The sequence below is a fragment of the Rutidosis leptorrhynchoides genome, unplaced genomic scaffold, assembly GCF_046630445.1.
Source record: "Rutidosis leptorrhynchoides isolate AG116_Rl617_1_P2 unplaced genomic scaffold, CSIRO_AGI_Rlap_v1 contig75, whole genome shotgun sequence".
NCBI lineage: Eukaryota > Viridiplantae > Streptophyta > Magnoliopsida > Asterales > Asteraceae > Rutidosis > Rutidosis leptorrhynchoides.
In genome coordinates, this window is record NW_027266869.1 from 74,298 (window position 1) to 90,491 (window position 16,194).

At 34.0% G+C, this 16,194-nt stretch overlaps 3 protein-coding genes and 1 pseudogene across 3 annotated transcripts; 1 reads left to right on the forward strand and 3 right to left on the reverse strand.

Moving 5' to 3' along the window:
- Nucleotides 1-4,300: 4,300 nt before the first annotated feature.
- LOC139885072 (photosystem II reaction center Psb28 protein-like) lies at nt 4,301-5,290 on the reverse strand. The gene is made up of 3 exons (XM_071869025.1): nt 5,200-5,290; nt 4,901-4,987; nt 4,301-4,776 (listed from the first exon to the last, which is right to left on the reverse strand). Exons 1-3 carry the CDS (start codon nt 5,288-5,290, stop codon nt 4,301-4,303), a joined length of 654 nt encoding a protein of 217 aa, XP_071725126.1.
- A 164-nt stretch (nt 5,291-5,454) lies between these two features.
- LOC139885073 (uncharacterized) lies at nt 5,455-6,737 on the forward strand (annotated as a pseudogene).
- A 1,568-nt stretch (nt 6,738-8,305) lies between these two features.
- Nucleotides 8,306-10,459, reverse strand: LOC139885074 (mitogen-activated protein kinase 9-like). Its single transcript, XM_071869027.1, has 8 exons — nt 10,054-10,459; nt 9,836-9,963; nt 9,684-9,743; nt 9,434-9,583; nt 9,181-9,339; nt 8,972-9,109; nt 8,809-8,882; nt 8,306-8,714 (listed from the first exon to the last, which is right to left on the reverse strand). Exons 1-8 carry the CDS (start codon nt 10,457-10,459, stop codon nt 8,306-8,308), a joined length of 1,524 nt encoding a protein of 507 aa, XP_071725128.1.
- A 3,991-nt stretch (nt 10,460-14,450) lies between these two features.
- On the reverse strand, nt 14,451-16,150 carry LOC139885079 (nudix hydrolase 25). Its single transcript, XM_071869031.1, has 6 exons — nt 16,079-16,150; nt 15,715-15,765; nt 15,479-15,571; nt 15,252-15,346; nt 14,725-14,836; nt 14,451-14,555 (listed from the first exon to the last, which is right to left on the reverse strand). The coding sequence occupies exons 1-6, from the start codon at nt 16,142-16,144 to the stop codon at nt 14,451-14,453; spliced, it is 522 nt and encodes a 173-aa protein (XP_071725132.1). The 5' UTR covers nt 16,145-16,150.
- Between the last annotated feature and the right edge of the window lie 44 nt (nt 16,151-16,194).

The window sequence follows — 16,194 nt, forward strand, 5'->3', positions numbered from 1 at the left end:
AAGTATGAGCTTCCCCTATAATTTGTACTGGGTGTGGGGATGATCATCCAGTAGAGTTTTGCAATGCCATTGTTGAGGAGCTGAATTACATGGACAATGCTAATAGGGGACCAAGCTACTCACATCCACATCAAGGTCATCCTGGCTTTTCATAGAAGAATCAACAAGGAGCTCTTAATCCAATGCCATCAGCCCCACCTGGTTTCCAACTGCGGGCTGACCCGGACACAGAGATGAAGGAAATGTTCACCCAATTTATGACAGTAACACAGATATTCATGACCGATACAAGTGCACGCTAAGCGAAGACCGATACGACCCTATAAGGATAAGGTGCCTCTCTAAGGGAACTAGAGCAACAAATGGGCCAACTGACCAACTCATTGAACATCAGACTACCAGGGTTTTTGCCGAGTAACACTGTTGACAATCCTCATGAAAAGACCGAAGAGTGCAGTGCTATCATTCAGAATAAATTGCCTCCAAAACTCAAGGATCCATATAGTTTTATTATCCTTTGCAAAATTGGTGGTCTTTCTATTAGCAAAGGTTTGTGTGATCTAGGTGCTAGTATAAAATTAATGTCATTAAGCATGTACAACAAGGTGGGTCTGGGGGAGTGTAAGCCTACAACTATTTCTCTGCAATTAGCTGATATGTCCATCACATACCCCGAAAGAATTTTAGAGGATGTACTTGTGCGGGTAGACAAGTTTATATTTCCTGCTAATTTTATTATACTTGACTATGATGAGGACATAGATGTTCCCATTATTTTGGGTAGACCATTTTTAGCTATAGGAGATGCGGTGATCCATGTTAAAGAGGGAAAGCTAACGATGAGGGTCGATGATGAGTAGGTAACTTTTAATATTTTTTTAACTGTAAAAAATGCAGGTGGTCCACAGGGGTGCTTTAGCATTAGGATGTTGAAAGGTGGATCCAAGAGAGGAGTTGTCAATAACGAGCTAAATGAACCTAAGATGCACAGAACTGTCAATAAGAAAAAGAGAGTGCGAAAAATAAAGAAGTGGCATGATGTACATCGTTTTGAGCCAAGGATGACCACAAGTGAGCCACTACTATTGAACAAATCTGGTTGGAAGAAACACTTGGAACTTATGAAGGCATGTTGGCTTGGAGCTTCAAAGACGGTGATGGGATTCCTAATGTGAGGTTAGGTGATCACTCGTCAGGCTAAAGGACGTTAAAACCAAGCGCTGCATGGAAGACAACACATGGCTTCACCCTCTGCAACGTATTTCTTTCATTTTCTTTAATTTATATCATTTTTTTAGTGTATTTTTATCTTTGTTGAGTCTATGTGTTTGAGTCGCATGTGTGGAATGTGATTTAAGTTGAGAAGTCAATGGTATCGTTTGAACGCAATGTGCTAAACTTGGATAAGAAAGAAATGCTACCTATGATTCATGAATGTATTTGATGATTGCTGAAACTGAACTGATTTCATGCTATGATACAATTGTGCTTAATGAGTATGATTGAAATATAAAATTTGAGTTATGCTTTGAAAAAGTCGACGCTTTGCCTGATATAAATCTTGAAATTAGGATTTCTCGTGAGTTAAATGCTAAATATGTCTGGTTTACTTTTGAAATGATATTTGAGTTAATGCGATCTTAGGATGTAATAGAAGGAAATTTAGGTTTGAGCTACTATTCCAAAAAACCACCCTAATGTATGATCTTTAGTGAGCCACTTGAGCCTGACCACTTCTTTGATTACCTATAAGCCGAAAAACTCTTGCTGTGTACTGACCAAATTACCTGTTTTAATGTCTTATGTGCTGCTAAGAGTAGTATCGAGGGAATTTCTTTGTTACATATGCGGAACTTAGATGTAAAGATCATGCTATGCTTGTATAAAATGTTTTGTGAAATTGTGTGAGCTCTTAAAAAAAATCGAAAAATATCGATAAAAATCCGAAAATAAATAAGAAAAAAGAAGAGAATATATATATACAGAGCTCACCATTTATGTTCTTGATTTGCATGGGCATGGTCTAAATTGATGAATTTCGAGTAGTTTAGGTTCTCTTTAAGTGTTGGATAGTCATTTGTTTAGGGTCCTTTGTAATATCGATAGTTCGCAAATTGGAGCATCAAAGGGTTGGGATGTGAGTGTGGCACATGGGATGTTAAGACCTTACACCACATTAAGCCAAATTTATCCAAACACTTCACCCTACGTTATAACCGAAAGCCAAAGACCTTCTTGATTCAGTGATTGTGTTGCTGCATTAGTGGAGATTGTGATGAAAGACTAGTATTTGACATTCTCGTGAGCATTGCATAACTCGAATTTTCTGTTGAGATACTGAAAATTTTGTGAAGGGATGAACACTTACACTTATTGCAAACTATTGAGAGCACGAGTGCGTGAGGGAAAAAGTAATATCTTGTGAGTTTTGAGCGAATTGTCCAAATCAAATGTTGAGAGATTAAATGTTCATCTAATTCATATTATGATTTCAGCTAGGAGTTCACTTTTTGATGGTGCATAATTGTTGATTAGCTAGTATATATGTCATGATTGCATTGCATAATAACGGAATTTTGCTGACTTGATAAAGATTATGTTTCCACACAAGTTTTAGGTCGTTTTAGGCTGTTTGCATCTTTGGTAAATTTTCGATGATTTGATTTAAATTTTATTTTGTTTTTAAACATAATAAGCATAGCAAAAATAAAATTTACATATCAAGATTTGATTTCATAATAAAATTTATAATTGCATCTAATCAATTTAATTATTTCTATTGCTTGAAAAATAAGATATGACCATTTTAATTAAGAATAAAAAATATAGCGGATTTTTATTAGGAATAATAGTTTAATAAAAAATTTAGAAAAAATAATATATATTATACTTTTGATTAGGAATAATTTTTTTTAATAATATGTCCATTTGAATAGGAAAAAAAATATACCTTTTTTAATTAAGAATTAAAAAAGAATATAATAAATTTTAATTAAAAAAATTATTAATCGTTTGAAAAATAAAATATGCCTGTTTAAGAATAAGAAAAAAATATAGCATATTTTTATTAGAAATAATAGTTTAATAAAAAATTAGAAAAAAATAATATATATTATAACTTGATTATAAATATTATTTTAATAATATGTCCGTTTGAATAAGAAAAAATAAGAGATGCCCGTTTTAGTTAGGAATAAAAGAAAGAATGTAATGAATTTTAATTAGAAAAAATCATTTAATAAAAAAATTAAAAAAAAAATTATAGTGTATTATAATTTTATTAGAAATAATTTTTTAAATAATAGATAGGAAATTAATTAGGAATAAAATTATTGTATTAGAAAAAATAATTAGTAGAATTTTATTAGGAATTATTATGTTTTTATTGTGTTTTGATTTTCTAATTAGAATAGGAAAAAAAATATATAATTAATTTAAAATTGTAACTTGAAATATAATTAAACTCAATATTTTAAAATACATGTTTCATATTATTATTCGTTAATAAAACTTTATGGGTCGAAGGTTGATTTGATAATAAGATTTTTTACAATTTAATTTACAATTGAAATAGATTAAAAATTAGAAAAATTTCTCTATTAAGATTATTATTATTTGGCTCTCTCTCTTGAGCTAAAACCCTATAATATATTATCAATCTTTCTTCATGAATTCGCCTCCAAACGCCATAACATTTCACCACAACATCTGATTTTTTTTATTTTTTTTTGGGTCTAGTCTCAATCTCAACTCTCAAGTGTTGCATGATGTTTAAGCATTGGAAATGGTTTCTGGGTTTGATTTAGAGTCAGTAAAAAATCCTCCTTTTATCATAAAGATCAAGACTTTATGCGTAATATTGTTCAAATTCAAAACTTTCCTCGCCTCAAGTGATTGGCATTTCATGTGGACAACTGAATTGCGTGACAAACCCAGACATTGTGAGTTTGTGACAAAGCAAGCAAATTGCACACATACCGTACTATTTTGGTTCCAACTTAACAAATGACAATATGCTAATAATGCCAATACTACCCATTTGCTGAATTCTTCACTTTGAGGGATAAAAATGTCGATGTTAGGATCTGAATTCGAATTAGGGAAGCAATGATTCCTCCACAAAATCTAAAATTTCTAAGGAACAGTATTTCATTCAGTCGTAAATGAAAGGAAGTAATGTTAATTCACTTTGAAGAGTTGCAAGTTGCAACTAACTTCACTCGATAGAATTACAAAAACCGACATGACGTAAGAAAGAAAATTCAAGAAGGCAGAAGAATCTATGTTGTCTCTCAAGTCTTTAACTCTTGACAAATTGCAAGCCATTTGCATTGGCATAACGCTCCATGAACCTCATAAACCTATCCCATTCTCTAGGACTCCTCATTATATACTTAGCTTCGATTCCGGCTGGCCTTCCATTCACAAACTTGGCATTTACATCGACCGACTGAAGAACCCCTTCTTCATCAATCATATAGAATCCGGTAATGTCGCCAATTTCGCCCGAAGAGTCAAACACAGATGGTTGCTCAAACCTAAATATTGCCATACCATTTGTGCCGTCTCTGGATTTCGTGAGCTTCACGTCTGGTACTGTTTGTTCATCTGTTCCTTGTACGAATTGAATTACTGGTTTGACCATCATTGTGATGCCTAGTGAGAATTGGGAGTTTCGTCTAATTAAGGGGAGCTGACGACGACGAGAAAGGAAATGCAACGATTGTCCATTGAATGAATACTGAGCAATTCGATTCGTAGAACAAGAAACTCTTCCTACAGAATGTCATTGTAATTTCATCGAACAGTTAGTAATCTCAATTGCATTACCTAATCACATCAGGCATTGAGTGTACTTAAAAGTCTCAAACTTTTAAATTTGTTTTTAGTACCAAATTACCAACTTTTTGTAGAACAATATAAGCTAAGCTAACCACATTAGACCTTTCTACCAATTGCATCAGCAACCAAACCACATTAGACATGACTGCATTTAACTAAAAGTGACAAACTTTAAACTCAATTTATCATCAAATTTTCAAAATTTTGTATTCCCAGCTCTCAAATCCAATACTAGACATGACGACTATTTGAATGAAATTGACCCAACTTGACAAACTGAGTAATGAATCGTTTTCAAAACAACTTAACTAGAAAACCATGCATTAGTTGATTTTAGTTACAGAAGATTGAAATTACCTGACAAAGAAGATGGTGGTTGTTGTTGTTGCTGCTGCTGCAAGTAGTGTGAAACAGGAGAGGACAATGCGACTGATTGAAGAGTAGCCATTGTTGTAAGAATTTGTAAATATCTGAATTAGATAGAGATTTGTAGATTTTAAAGAGAAGGGACGAGAAGAGAAGTGGTTTGATTGAGAGAGTATGGTGTGTAACAAGGACATCCATTCATTCACCTTTGAGAAGATAGATATTGTTGTGGAGAAATGAAATGAAATGAAAAATCCACCACTTGGTTTGATCATGTTTCTGGTCCAAAATCAATATCGAACTGAATTCAGCAAGTTTGGTTTAGAACCAATTGAGTTTTGGTTCGATGTCTACTGAACTCGATCGAAATTGGGTTCGTAAACGTAATGCCTCAAACTCCAATATTAAAATTTAGGTTTATGGAGAGTTGATTTTGAGTATCATATCATCAAACAATGATGCTCGTAGAGGGTTCTAAGAAATCCTGAAGATTCAAAAGCTTCGCAGAGTCGTGTCTTATACAGGATTCTACTGCTTCACTGTGCTCGTTACCTATGCTTATACAAGCAATACGTAAGTCAAATCAAATACCATCTCTAAAGCTCGAAACTTTTACACCTTTATTTTGCTTTTGTGCTCTGATTAATCTTCCATTGCTCATTTTAATCACTGGGTCAGTTCATTTATTCCTTGTTCATGGCTGTTCAAATGCAAATTTCAAATCTTTTGATGGTTGATTTACTGTTTTCGTTCGTGTTGTTTCGTGTTACAGTACAAGAGCAGGGTACTCAAGAGATGATCAATACTATGCATCTAATCCAGCTGGAACTGAGCTTTTGACCGACACAGCTAAGGTGAGTCCTCGACTATTGTTTGTTTAAATTTCTGTGTTACTGTTTGTGCCAAATTGGGGATGATGACAGTTGACTATTGGTGAATTGTGTGTAGTTATACAAAGCTGCTCTTGGCAATTGCTATGAATCCGAGGAATGGGGACCCCTCAAGTATTTCATCATGGAAAAACATTTCGAACGCCAGGGAAATCTCCTTATGCATATCATGCTGTAAGTTTTGGTTTGATCTTTGCTTGTTCATTTGGAAGGGTTTTCCTTTCAGTTTCACTAATAAAGTGTTAATTGGACTCCGGAGTTTGCATATGCCATATTAATTGGAGGTGGAGATTTGTCATAGTTATCTAGAGTGGTTTGTTCACATTTCATAGTTAGTGATCGTGCTGTCCTCGATGAAATGGCTTTCATGACAATTAGGCACTTGCGTGCTGTATTACAAGTGTGATAAGCTTGGCTCAAAAAAATGCATATGTTTTCCTTATGGGATTACACATTGTAATATTGTTGAACTGCATATATCCAAGATCATCTTATTCGTGGTAATCATACAAGTAGAACGCTGTAGGATTCTGGCTCATTTTCTCTGTTACATACAAGTGTTTTAGCATTTTCAATTTTTGGTTGCAGAAATACATGACACACCTCCTTTCTCATGGACAGCTTGATGGAATTGGCTAGACGAGAGAGATATCAATTTCAGTTTTTGTTTTTTCGAGGATAGGATGAGAGATCTAAAGCAAGACATGCTGAAACAGTCAAGTCAATGCATTTAACTTTGGGAACTTGGATTGATTGTCATAAAAGTTTATCCTATTTGTTCATGTAAAAATTCTCACTATTAATAGACTAGGTTCCATTATTTGGACTTTTGTTAGCTGGTGTTCTTATTTTGGCTCATACCAATATCAATTGGAGAAGTTAATTCTCAACCACTATGTTGTTTTCATTTGACCAAAGAGCAGCAAATGCGACCTTTCGGATTCATTTTCTTTCAAGATCATCTATTGTTCTCACTTCTTAGTACTTGGGGCTCAAAAGTCGATTGTAATTATTTAATTTTGTTTAGTTTCACTAACATTCTATGCCCTGTTTGCTGTACTGAATCGGAAAATGCTGCCCATTTGTTTCTTTGTTGTCCTTGGGCATTGAGGCTGTGGTCTCTGTTATTTCCTGATATGGACTGCTTGGCTTGGAAAAATGAGAACCTGTTTTGCTGCTATTTCCATATGAACAAATTGCTGAATGTTGATTCCTGGTGCTTGCTCAATTATGCCCTATGGTCAATCTAGAAGAATTGAAATGCAGCTTGGTCTAGTAGTTCATGTATGCAGCCCTTTTCAGCCTGTTTTGCGATCAAGCTTTCATATGCTGACTTTGCCTCAGCCAGGGATCCCCCAGCTCGGCCTGCTGTCATCCAGTCTCCGGTTCGAAACTCTTGGCGACCACCTAACTCGGGATTCCTCAAAATTAATTGCCGTGCAGCCCTGTTTTCTGAGTTGAATAAATGGGGACTCGGAGCTGTTATCCACAGTTCTCTTGGTCAGGTCATCTCCTTCTGCTCAGCTTTTTTGGATGGTTCGAATGATATTGCTCTTGCTGAAGCTTCAGCTATTTTAATGGGAATGAATTTTGTTTTGACGGCTGGTATTTCCTCGGTGATTCAAATCACCGATGCTTTAGTTGTTATTTAATCCAATTAGAAGTAGGGACGTTTGTTTCTTAGCATGCAGGGATGTCGTAGCTAGCATTGTTTCACTAGCTCCCTCTTTTGTTTCCTGCAACTTAGAATTCTCATCAAGAAATGGCAATTGACTTGTCCACTCAATTGCTCGTTTGAGGACGAATTGGTAAGGTTGATTACCAATTTCTCTTTTGTCGATTGGTGCTGATTTGCAATAAAATGCCCATATGAAAGAAAAAAAAAACCGGCTAGTAACCGCTAAGAAGGCTTTAACTAAAACGTTACACCTTTTATTAATAACAAACTACATGTGGACTTCAAGTTTACAACACAACAAGGACTGGCAACAAGAATACAAGGCAGAGACTACTGTTCTTCGGGTTTCGACCCCATGCCATATTTAGCACAACAACAACAACAACATGAGAAGACTTATAACTTAATAAGACTAAATCAAAAAAACAAGCATGTATCAGTTACAATCGGAATGGGATCCAGGATAGTTGAATATGTGATTTATTTGAGAAGATGATATTAAAGGAAATGAGCATTCCTCTGCTTCTTGCTACTGACTTTGCACCTTGCATTCTCTGCCAATGCATTTTGAAGCACTCATGGAATCGCTCCTCATTAGATTACAAGGACTACACTTGAATTTGTTGTTGTAGCCATTCTTCATTCTAGCCGATGTTGGTTTCCTACTACGAGAAGAAGAGTTGGAGGAGTCTTCCTCTATCTTCTGAAACCTTGGAGGGCTCTGAATAGCTGCACGAGAAACTGAAGACGAATTCCTCTTTACCGTATTATAATTATTGTTATTATTACTGTGTTCGGCATCATCCTCGTCGTCTAGGGATGAGTGTACTCGCTCTCTAGGCAAGGATGTGTACTTCCTTTCCAGTGAACATCCAGTTTCTATTTTGCCATATCCTTCTTCAAGAGATGCAAACTGCTGCCTAAATTTATCTATTCCACTGTGTTTAAGAAAACAAAAAAAGGCTTAGTCAATGAAAAAGCCTTGTTTATATCTTTTTTTTAAACAGAGAAACAGAGTTATCAATGATTTACCTCGGATACATGAAATGTGTGTGATCCGTTCCTTCAATGTACTCGTGCAGCATTTGTGGATGATACTCTAATATCTGTTTGTTACAAAATACTATAAGTTAAAAGTTTACCCTGCAAGATCAAAACTAAAATGGATGGTCCTAAATGAATATTGATAAATTACCTCTCGATATATCAGATCTCTTACATCATCCTTTATAAGGTTCCTCCTCTCAAACTCAAACTCAAGTTTTGAGATAGGTTTCCTAGAGGGCTCATGGTCCAAATTCCCCAACCCAGAAAAGTATGGATGAGCTAAAGCCTGAATAAAGGAAAAATAATCCCCAAGTATCAGAAAAGCAAGAATTTTTAAAGCTGATAAAGTAAGCTTACCTCTTCGGCTGTTGGGCGATCTTTGGGATCAAACGCAAGTAAACGCTCTAGCATTTGCAGAGCCAATGGATCATCAATATTAGGGAATTTCTCTGAGAAAGGAATTGGTGGTTTTTTCTTCAGGCTATTTAAATACCTTCTTGCCTTTTCATTACGTATCTGAAAATTTTAGAACCATGGCAAAGCAACCATAAGCAGTTATAGATTGAGAAAGCAACATTTTTAAATACCGGACTTGATTGAAAGAACAAACCTTTGATATGCATTCAGTAGAAGGAGTGCCAAGAAAATCTGTCACGAGATCTAACTGATGCACAACATTCTTGCCAGGAAATAAAGGTTTTCCAGTTAACAGTTCTGCGAAAATACATCCTATGCTCCAAATATCAACAGCAGGGGTATACTGAAAACATGTAAATTTTGAGGAAACGAAGCACAAATCAAAGACTTCAAATTTATCAGATGGGAATAATCAGTTCAGAACATATTATAGAGACACCAACCTTGGAGAAAAATGAACCACATAGTTCAGGAGCACGATACCATCGTGTTGCCACATAATCCTTGGTTTAAGAAAGAATGGAAAAATTAGCACAGATGTTGTTAAGTATAAAGAAAACTTTCTAACTTTTTTGGCCTGAAAGAGAAAACCTACTGTCCAAAAAATTGCAGAAGGGGCATCTGTAAATGATACACGTGCAAGCCCAAAATCACAAATCTTCAGTTTACAATCCGAGTTTGCAAGAATATTTTTCGGCTTTAAATCACGATGAAAAACATGGGCTGCAAAATAAAAACAATATTTCAGATTTAAATATTTTCATGAAAGTAAAAGAAAAATTAGGAGATAGCATAGCAAGATGTGATTCAAACCTGAATGTATATATTTCAGAGCTCTGAGAAGCTGGTACAAGAAAAACTGATGATGTTGAGGTGTGAAATTATCATTTGCTTTAATCACTTCATCAAGGTCAGATTCCATCAACTCGAAAACGACATAAATATCTTTAAATTCTCTTCGACAAGGAGGAAGCATGATGTGTTTTATCTGAACAATATCAGGATGTCGGAGAAGTCGAAGGAGCTTGATTTCTCTTAAGATGCGTGTGGCATCAGAAACATGTTCGAATACATCGTTGATCTTCTTAATAGCAACCTTTTCTCCCGTGTGAGTGTCGATGGCCGACGCAACTACGCCGTAACTTCCCTTTCCGACAACTTCTTGGATTTCATATTGGCTAGCTTCACCATATTCTGTGAAAAAGTCTTTGTCCAGCATTCTCTGAGACAAAAATCAACTTATGGTCAGAAATAAGAAACAACAAACAAGACAGCAATGGTAATTCATGATCCAAATTTTAATACTTCTAGTCTCAGACATCATTCTTCTTATAAACTTAAGATCCAGATCTTGACTAAGTCAACACATTGCAGACAGCAAGAGTAATAACATTATAACATGGATAAGCTACTATCCATCTTGAAGAACGGCAAGATCCTGAAATTCAGGTTAATAAGAAAATTTTCGACCATGTATAAGTATAACCCATTTCAGATTTCTTTTAAAATTAAATAAATCGGGCCAACAAACAATAATCAACCAGTTCTATCTATCTACATCTTGCCATAGCTTCCTTACCATAAACTCTAAGCTATTGAATAAAGCTAGATACTTTAGACTAATTGAGCTCGAAAAGCATAGTTCAGAGGCCAGAGCGATTTAAAAATTGAAACTTTAAAGACACCCAGTTCTAAATTCAATTAGAAACAACGATTTTGGAGAAATTAAACATTAAACTAAAAAGGGTTAGTAAGAAATTAAAGGAAGAACCTTCAGAATATGTGAACTACACCAAAAGGTGTGCTTGAAGAGAACGCCAAAATGGAACAAACCAGACGAACTGATACGAATGAATGAGATGGAATGAATCGATGAATTACTTCACCAACACCACGAGCTTTACATATTTATACAAGGCCTGTATGTGTGATGACGATATTATTTTGTATTATTAATATATTTTTAAAATTTTATACAGCACAAAAAATTGAATTTTTTCAATCCAACTGTAGTCATGTCGTAATCACTTGTCAGAATTCTTTTTTACTAATTTAAAAAAAAAAAAAAACAGATAAGTTTTCCGCCGTCTAGTATACTCAAACTTTTACAGAGAATCAGAGAATAATATATTATTTAGAATCGGACAAAAAAAAATTAAATGCCCACCATATTAAAAAAACCATTTTTATTTTTCAATTAAAAATTTCCCAACACCTCCCCCACCCACATCTGCGGAGATTTTATTTTATAGATAATTCCAATCAAAGAGAGAGATGAGTGACCTTATTGTGGTCAATAAATGCTCCTCCAGACCTGTGAAAGGTTCGTTCCTGGACTTTGATCAGTCCCAAAGCTGAAAAGTCCGATTTCGTCGTCGGTGCTGGTTTTTGCGGCGGCGTTTAGGGTTAGGTCACTATTGTGGTTGTGGTGGAGGTGGATTCTTGGACTTGAAGGTGAGCAAGGACAAGTTAGATTCTGAAACCACCGCGACAGCCACCCCATCATACGACGGGGAATCGTTCTCCGGCTATGAAAATAATACCTGAACCTCTATTACACGGCGTCGTTTTTAATTAGTTTCCCGCCGTATTGCTGTGTCTTTGTGCTTTTACTTGGTTTGGAGCGAAACTCAATTTATAGTTGGGCACGTGACAGGCGTGTGACCTTCTTTTTCTTAGTAAATTAACCATCATATTAACTGTCAATTACCAGGGTTTGGTTATTAATTTCTGCACACTGGGTAGCAATTCAACACGTTTTTAGCTGTCGAGTAATGTGTTACGTTAATTATGTTCGACATAAGTTGCAAGATTTATTTCATGAAACTACATGAGGCTGCCTTTTTTTTTTTTTCTTTTATAAATTAATTTCTTAATTCATTCATCTATACAGAAAGATTAGAATGGGTGGAAGAAATTACAACTTCGATAAAATATGTCCGAGTTAATATAAAAAAATACAGTTAAAAATGAGTTATCTCAATTTAATAAAAATGAGTTTCATAAAGATGAGTGTCACTAGTAAATAATAATTTCATCTAATTATCATCTTTAAAAGGGAAATTGACGTTCATGTTATTTTCAAAAAAAAGGAATTGACGCTCATGAGTGGCGTCTCCAAATGAGTGAAAACATATGACGATCGTTTGGAAAAACAAGCAGATTAATTCTCGAAAAAATATCGATTTAATCTTCGGTCTCATTATGGGAGGAAAACGGTTAACACGAAGTCAAGCATTGGACTCAGAGTGCTTAGCCAAAATTTTTGAACCAACCCAAGAGAATACAAAATATGGGTATTTGACCAAAATTTCCAAACCAATTTAGAAACTATAAAATATATTAATACGAAAAAAACTAACCACGATGCTAAACAACTTGCTATCTCTACAATACATAATATCAACACTTGAGATAAAAAAAATTAATGTTAATACAACAAAATAACTTCTTATGTTGCGAGACTCAACATATCCCACCAAAACTTTAAAAGGAGGCGAGAGCAGCTCGATTTGCATGAAGGTCGCGGATTTGAAATATAATTGAAATGAAGTTACTAATTTTTTCGGGGGAAAAAATTACTAGTATCACTCGTCAAAAGAAATTGAATTCGTATTATTTTACAGGCCAACAACTCAACATCAAACATCTCTTTCTGGTTAAAATGAATGAGAGTGCCATAGCATAAACTTATGACTTCATCATAACAAAATAACGATACTATAAAAGATGATTTCTCAAATTAAACCCGTGTTAATTATGTATTTGGAAACAATTTATTTACATTAGAATAACCGTACAATTAAACTGCGTCATGCTAATCGACTTTGTTAGAAAGTCAACTTGGACAAAACGTACAACATATTTTCTTTTTTTCCTTCTCTTACCCGTTCCTGTTCTTTTTCTAATGAAATTGTATTCTGGTTTTTATAAAATGTTATTTTAAAAAAAAAAAAAGAAAAGAAATTCAGTTGGCGTCTCGTATAAGACGATAAGTTTGATTTTTTTAGCCCCACAAGTTGAAGTAGCTAACAACCAAATATGTACTATGGAAAGTAGGAAACCCATACTTAACATTGAATGGTAACAGTGTTTGGCTCTTGCTGGCCAAAGTTACAGTATGTATATCGATAGAGACGACCCATATTGAAATAAACACGCTATTTTCACAAGATTTTCCTTTTTTCTTTATGCATCGGATACTGCTTCAAGACTTGGAATATTCATGTTCGTTTAAAGGTTAAAACATTACTCTATACATATCTTTCTAGTGAAGATCAGGATTCTAGTCTCGTATTGTCAGAGATAAACTAAAGATAAATTAAGATTGTTGGAAATGTATTTCAAATACTTCATCCGTCCCAAATTAAATGCTAATAATTATGATCTTATATAAATTAAGAAAATATGTTTATAAACTCATTTTTCAATATAATTCTGATTGCATAGACTAAAAAATTATCATAAAAAATATGAGGATGAAATTGGTGAAGAGAAATGCATGGAGGACATGAGGATGAAGATGGTAAAGTTGGTGAGAGTATAATGGATAAACATAATTAATTAATGTTCCTTAAATTTATCAAAATTTGCATCTACTTTCAAACAAAAAATTATATTTATTTTAACATTTAATTTGGGACGAAAGGAGTATTAAATTACGATCGTAAAATATGCCTATTATAATCGTAAAAAACAGAAAATAAATACACGCAATTTAAATATAAAGAACTGGCTCTCACAAAAACCCCAACTTCATACAATAATAGTTACAAATTACAACCATAGAAATGGAAGGAGAATAAAATCCTAGTCTATATATACTTACTAGACATCCACAAATTAAGCATCCGATTCTAAATATTCACGAAAACGATTGATTCCCTTGTATTTTTCTACAAACACTTTATTAGGTAAAACCACCATCTAATAAAATTCCTAACCCCAATATTGCTGCACTCATTTACACAGAAACAAAGTAGGGATAATATACCAATTAGTCACTGTGGTTTACCAAAAATCTTATATCCGTCCTGTTGTTTTTACAAGTTTTAAATTGGTCCTTCATCTTGGATTTTTTTTTCCTTCTACAAGACAACAGGGACTAATATCATAAGTTTTAAAATAAAATGGGCAGATACAGAGTTTTGCCAAGAATATGTTGACTAATTGGTGCATTATCCAAAGATTCCAAACAAAGTAGTAGAAATTCACCATTTAGTAGACTTGCATTTAGCAGCTGATCCGTTGTCGTCGAGATAAGGCCTGAAAGTCGTCATAACTTGTCCGTAAGTTGGCCTCTTGTAGTCAACTGCCTGTTATTTATAGTACTACAACATAAGCATATCTCACAGTTTGGTTGACCTAGGCACTTCTTATATAAGTTAAATGCACTCAACTTAATTACTAATTACATACTACTACTATAATTATTAGAAGCTAAGTAGTACAACTAATTAATGTCCATTTTGTCAGAATACATACATGTTCGATGACTTGTTCCGGTGTCGTCCATTTCCATTCTGCAAATTCAGGATCTGCTTCTCCAGTTGCTAAGTTTATCTCACTATCGTCTGATGTTAATCTCATGAGAAACCTGTAAATATAGTATCGACCAAAATCACATTTTCTATAAATGAAACCAAAATATTATAGGAAACAAACTAAGATACAAAAATTCCTAGCAACTAATATTGTCATATATATGTTCTTTTGAGAAAGTTCGAAAGGGAAGTCGATCCTAATATGTAGAATATGTAACTTGTCATTATCTATGAAACGTAATCATACATGAGTGCTTATGACTAGTAATTCTTATAGTTAAGCTGCATAAAGGGATCCTGGACTCTCAAACAGGGAAAATTTGGGGAACTAAATGAGATAAATAGTTAAATGAAGCGAATTAATTTTTTTTTGAGTTTAATTCGTTCCATTTAACTATTATTAAGCTGAAGACATGATATTAATTTCATAAAACTCACAACATATATATAATCTTAAGGTAAACGCACCATTTCTGTGCCTGGCCATGCCATTCACCTCTCCAAAGACGATTCACTTTGGCTTTCACAGCAGGAGGGAAATCATAAGTTACCCAATTTGGAACCTATTAATAAGTAATAACCCAAATCCAAATTATCTAGCAAGACTTCAGAAAATTTTCAAAATATTAAATTAAAACAAGTTAAATTAAGCAGAAATGTATGTATGTATATATATATGTATATAATATTCAGACCTCAGCAATAAATTCAGCAGAGACAACCCCTGTTTCTTCTCGTAATTCTCTGATTGCTGCTGATCTCGGCTCCTCACCATCTTCAATGCCACCCTGAAATCAATTTCACCACCATTCTTAATTATTAGTATAAATTAATTAAGCTATTTGGAGATACAATCCAAATTCATTATATATATATATATTATAACCTGACATTTAACAAGAGAATAATTAAGAAAAAGATTAATGTCTACCTGAGGCATCTGCCATGCTCCAGGAACATTCAATCTGGAAGCAACAAAAACCTGGAATCCATCAAAATGTCACTTTCAGTGTTGCAAATAATTAGTAATAAGTTCCAATTTATAAAATGAGACATTCTACAAAATTTAACATTAATTGGCAACATATTCTAATCTTATAATTCAAACTTACTTAATAGATCATACTAATTTCCAAACACCATCAAATTAACAAGGTACTATAAATTATTTTTCTTTTTAGACCAAGAAAAAAAATTAAGTCCCCGGATTGATACAACAGGAAAAATACAAGCTACATGCAAATTAGTTAAGAAAAAAACGAACTTTTTTAAAAGGAAAAAAAAAAAAAAAAAACCTGATTATGAGAATTGATTAAGCAAACGCCAACGTTTGGCCTATAACCAGGAGGGAGATTCTCCATTACTGAACAACACTACCCTTTTTGATTGAATTTGAAGCTATATATGTGCG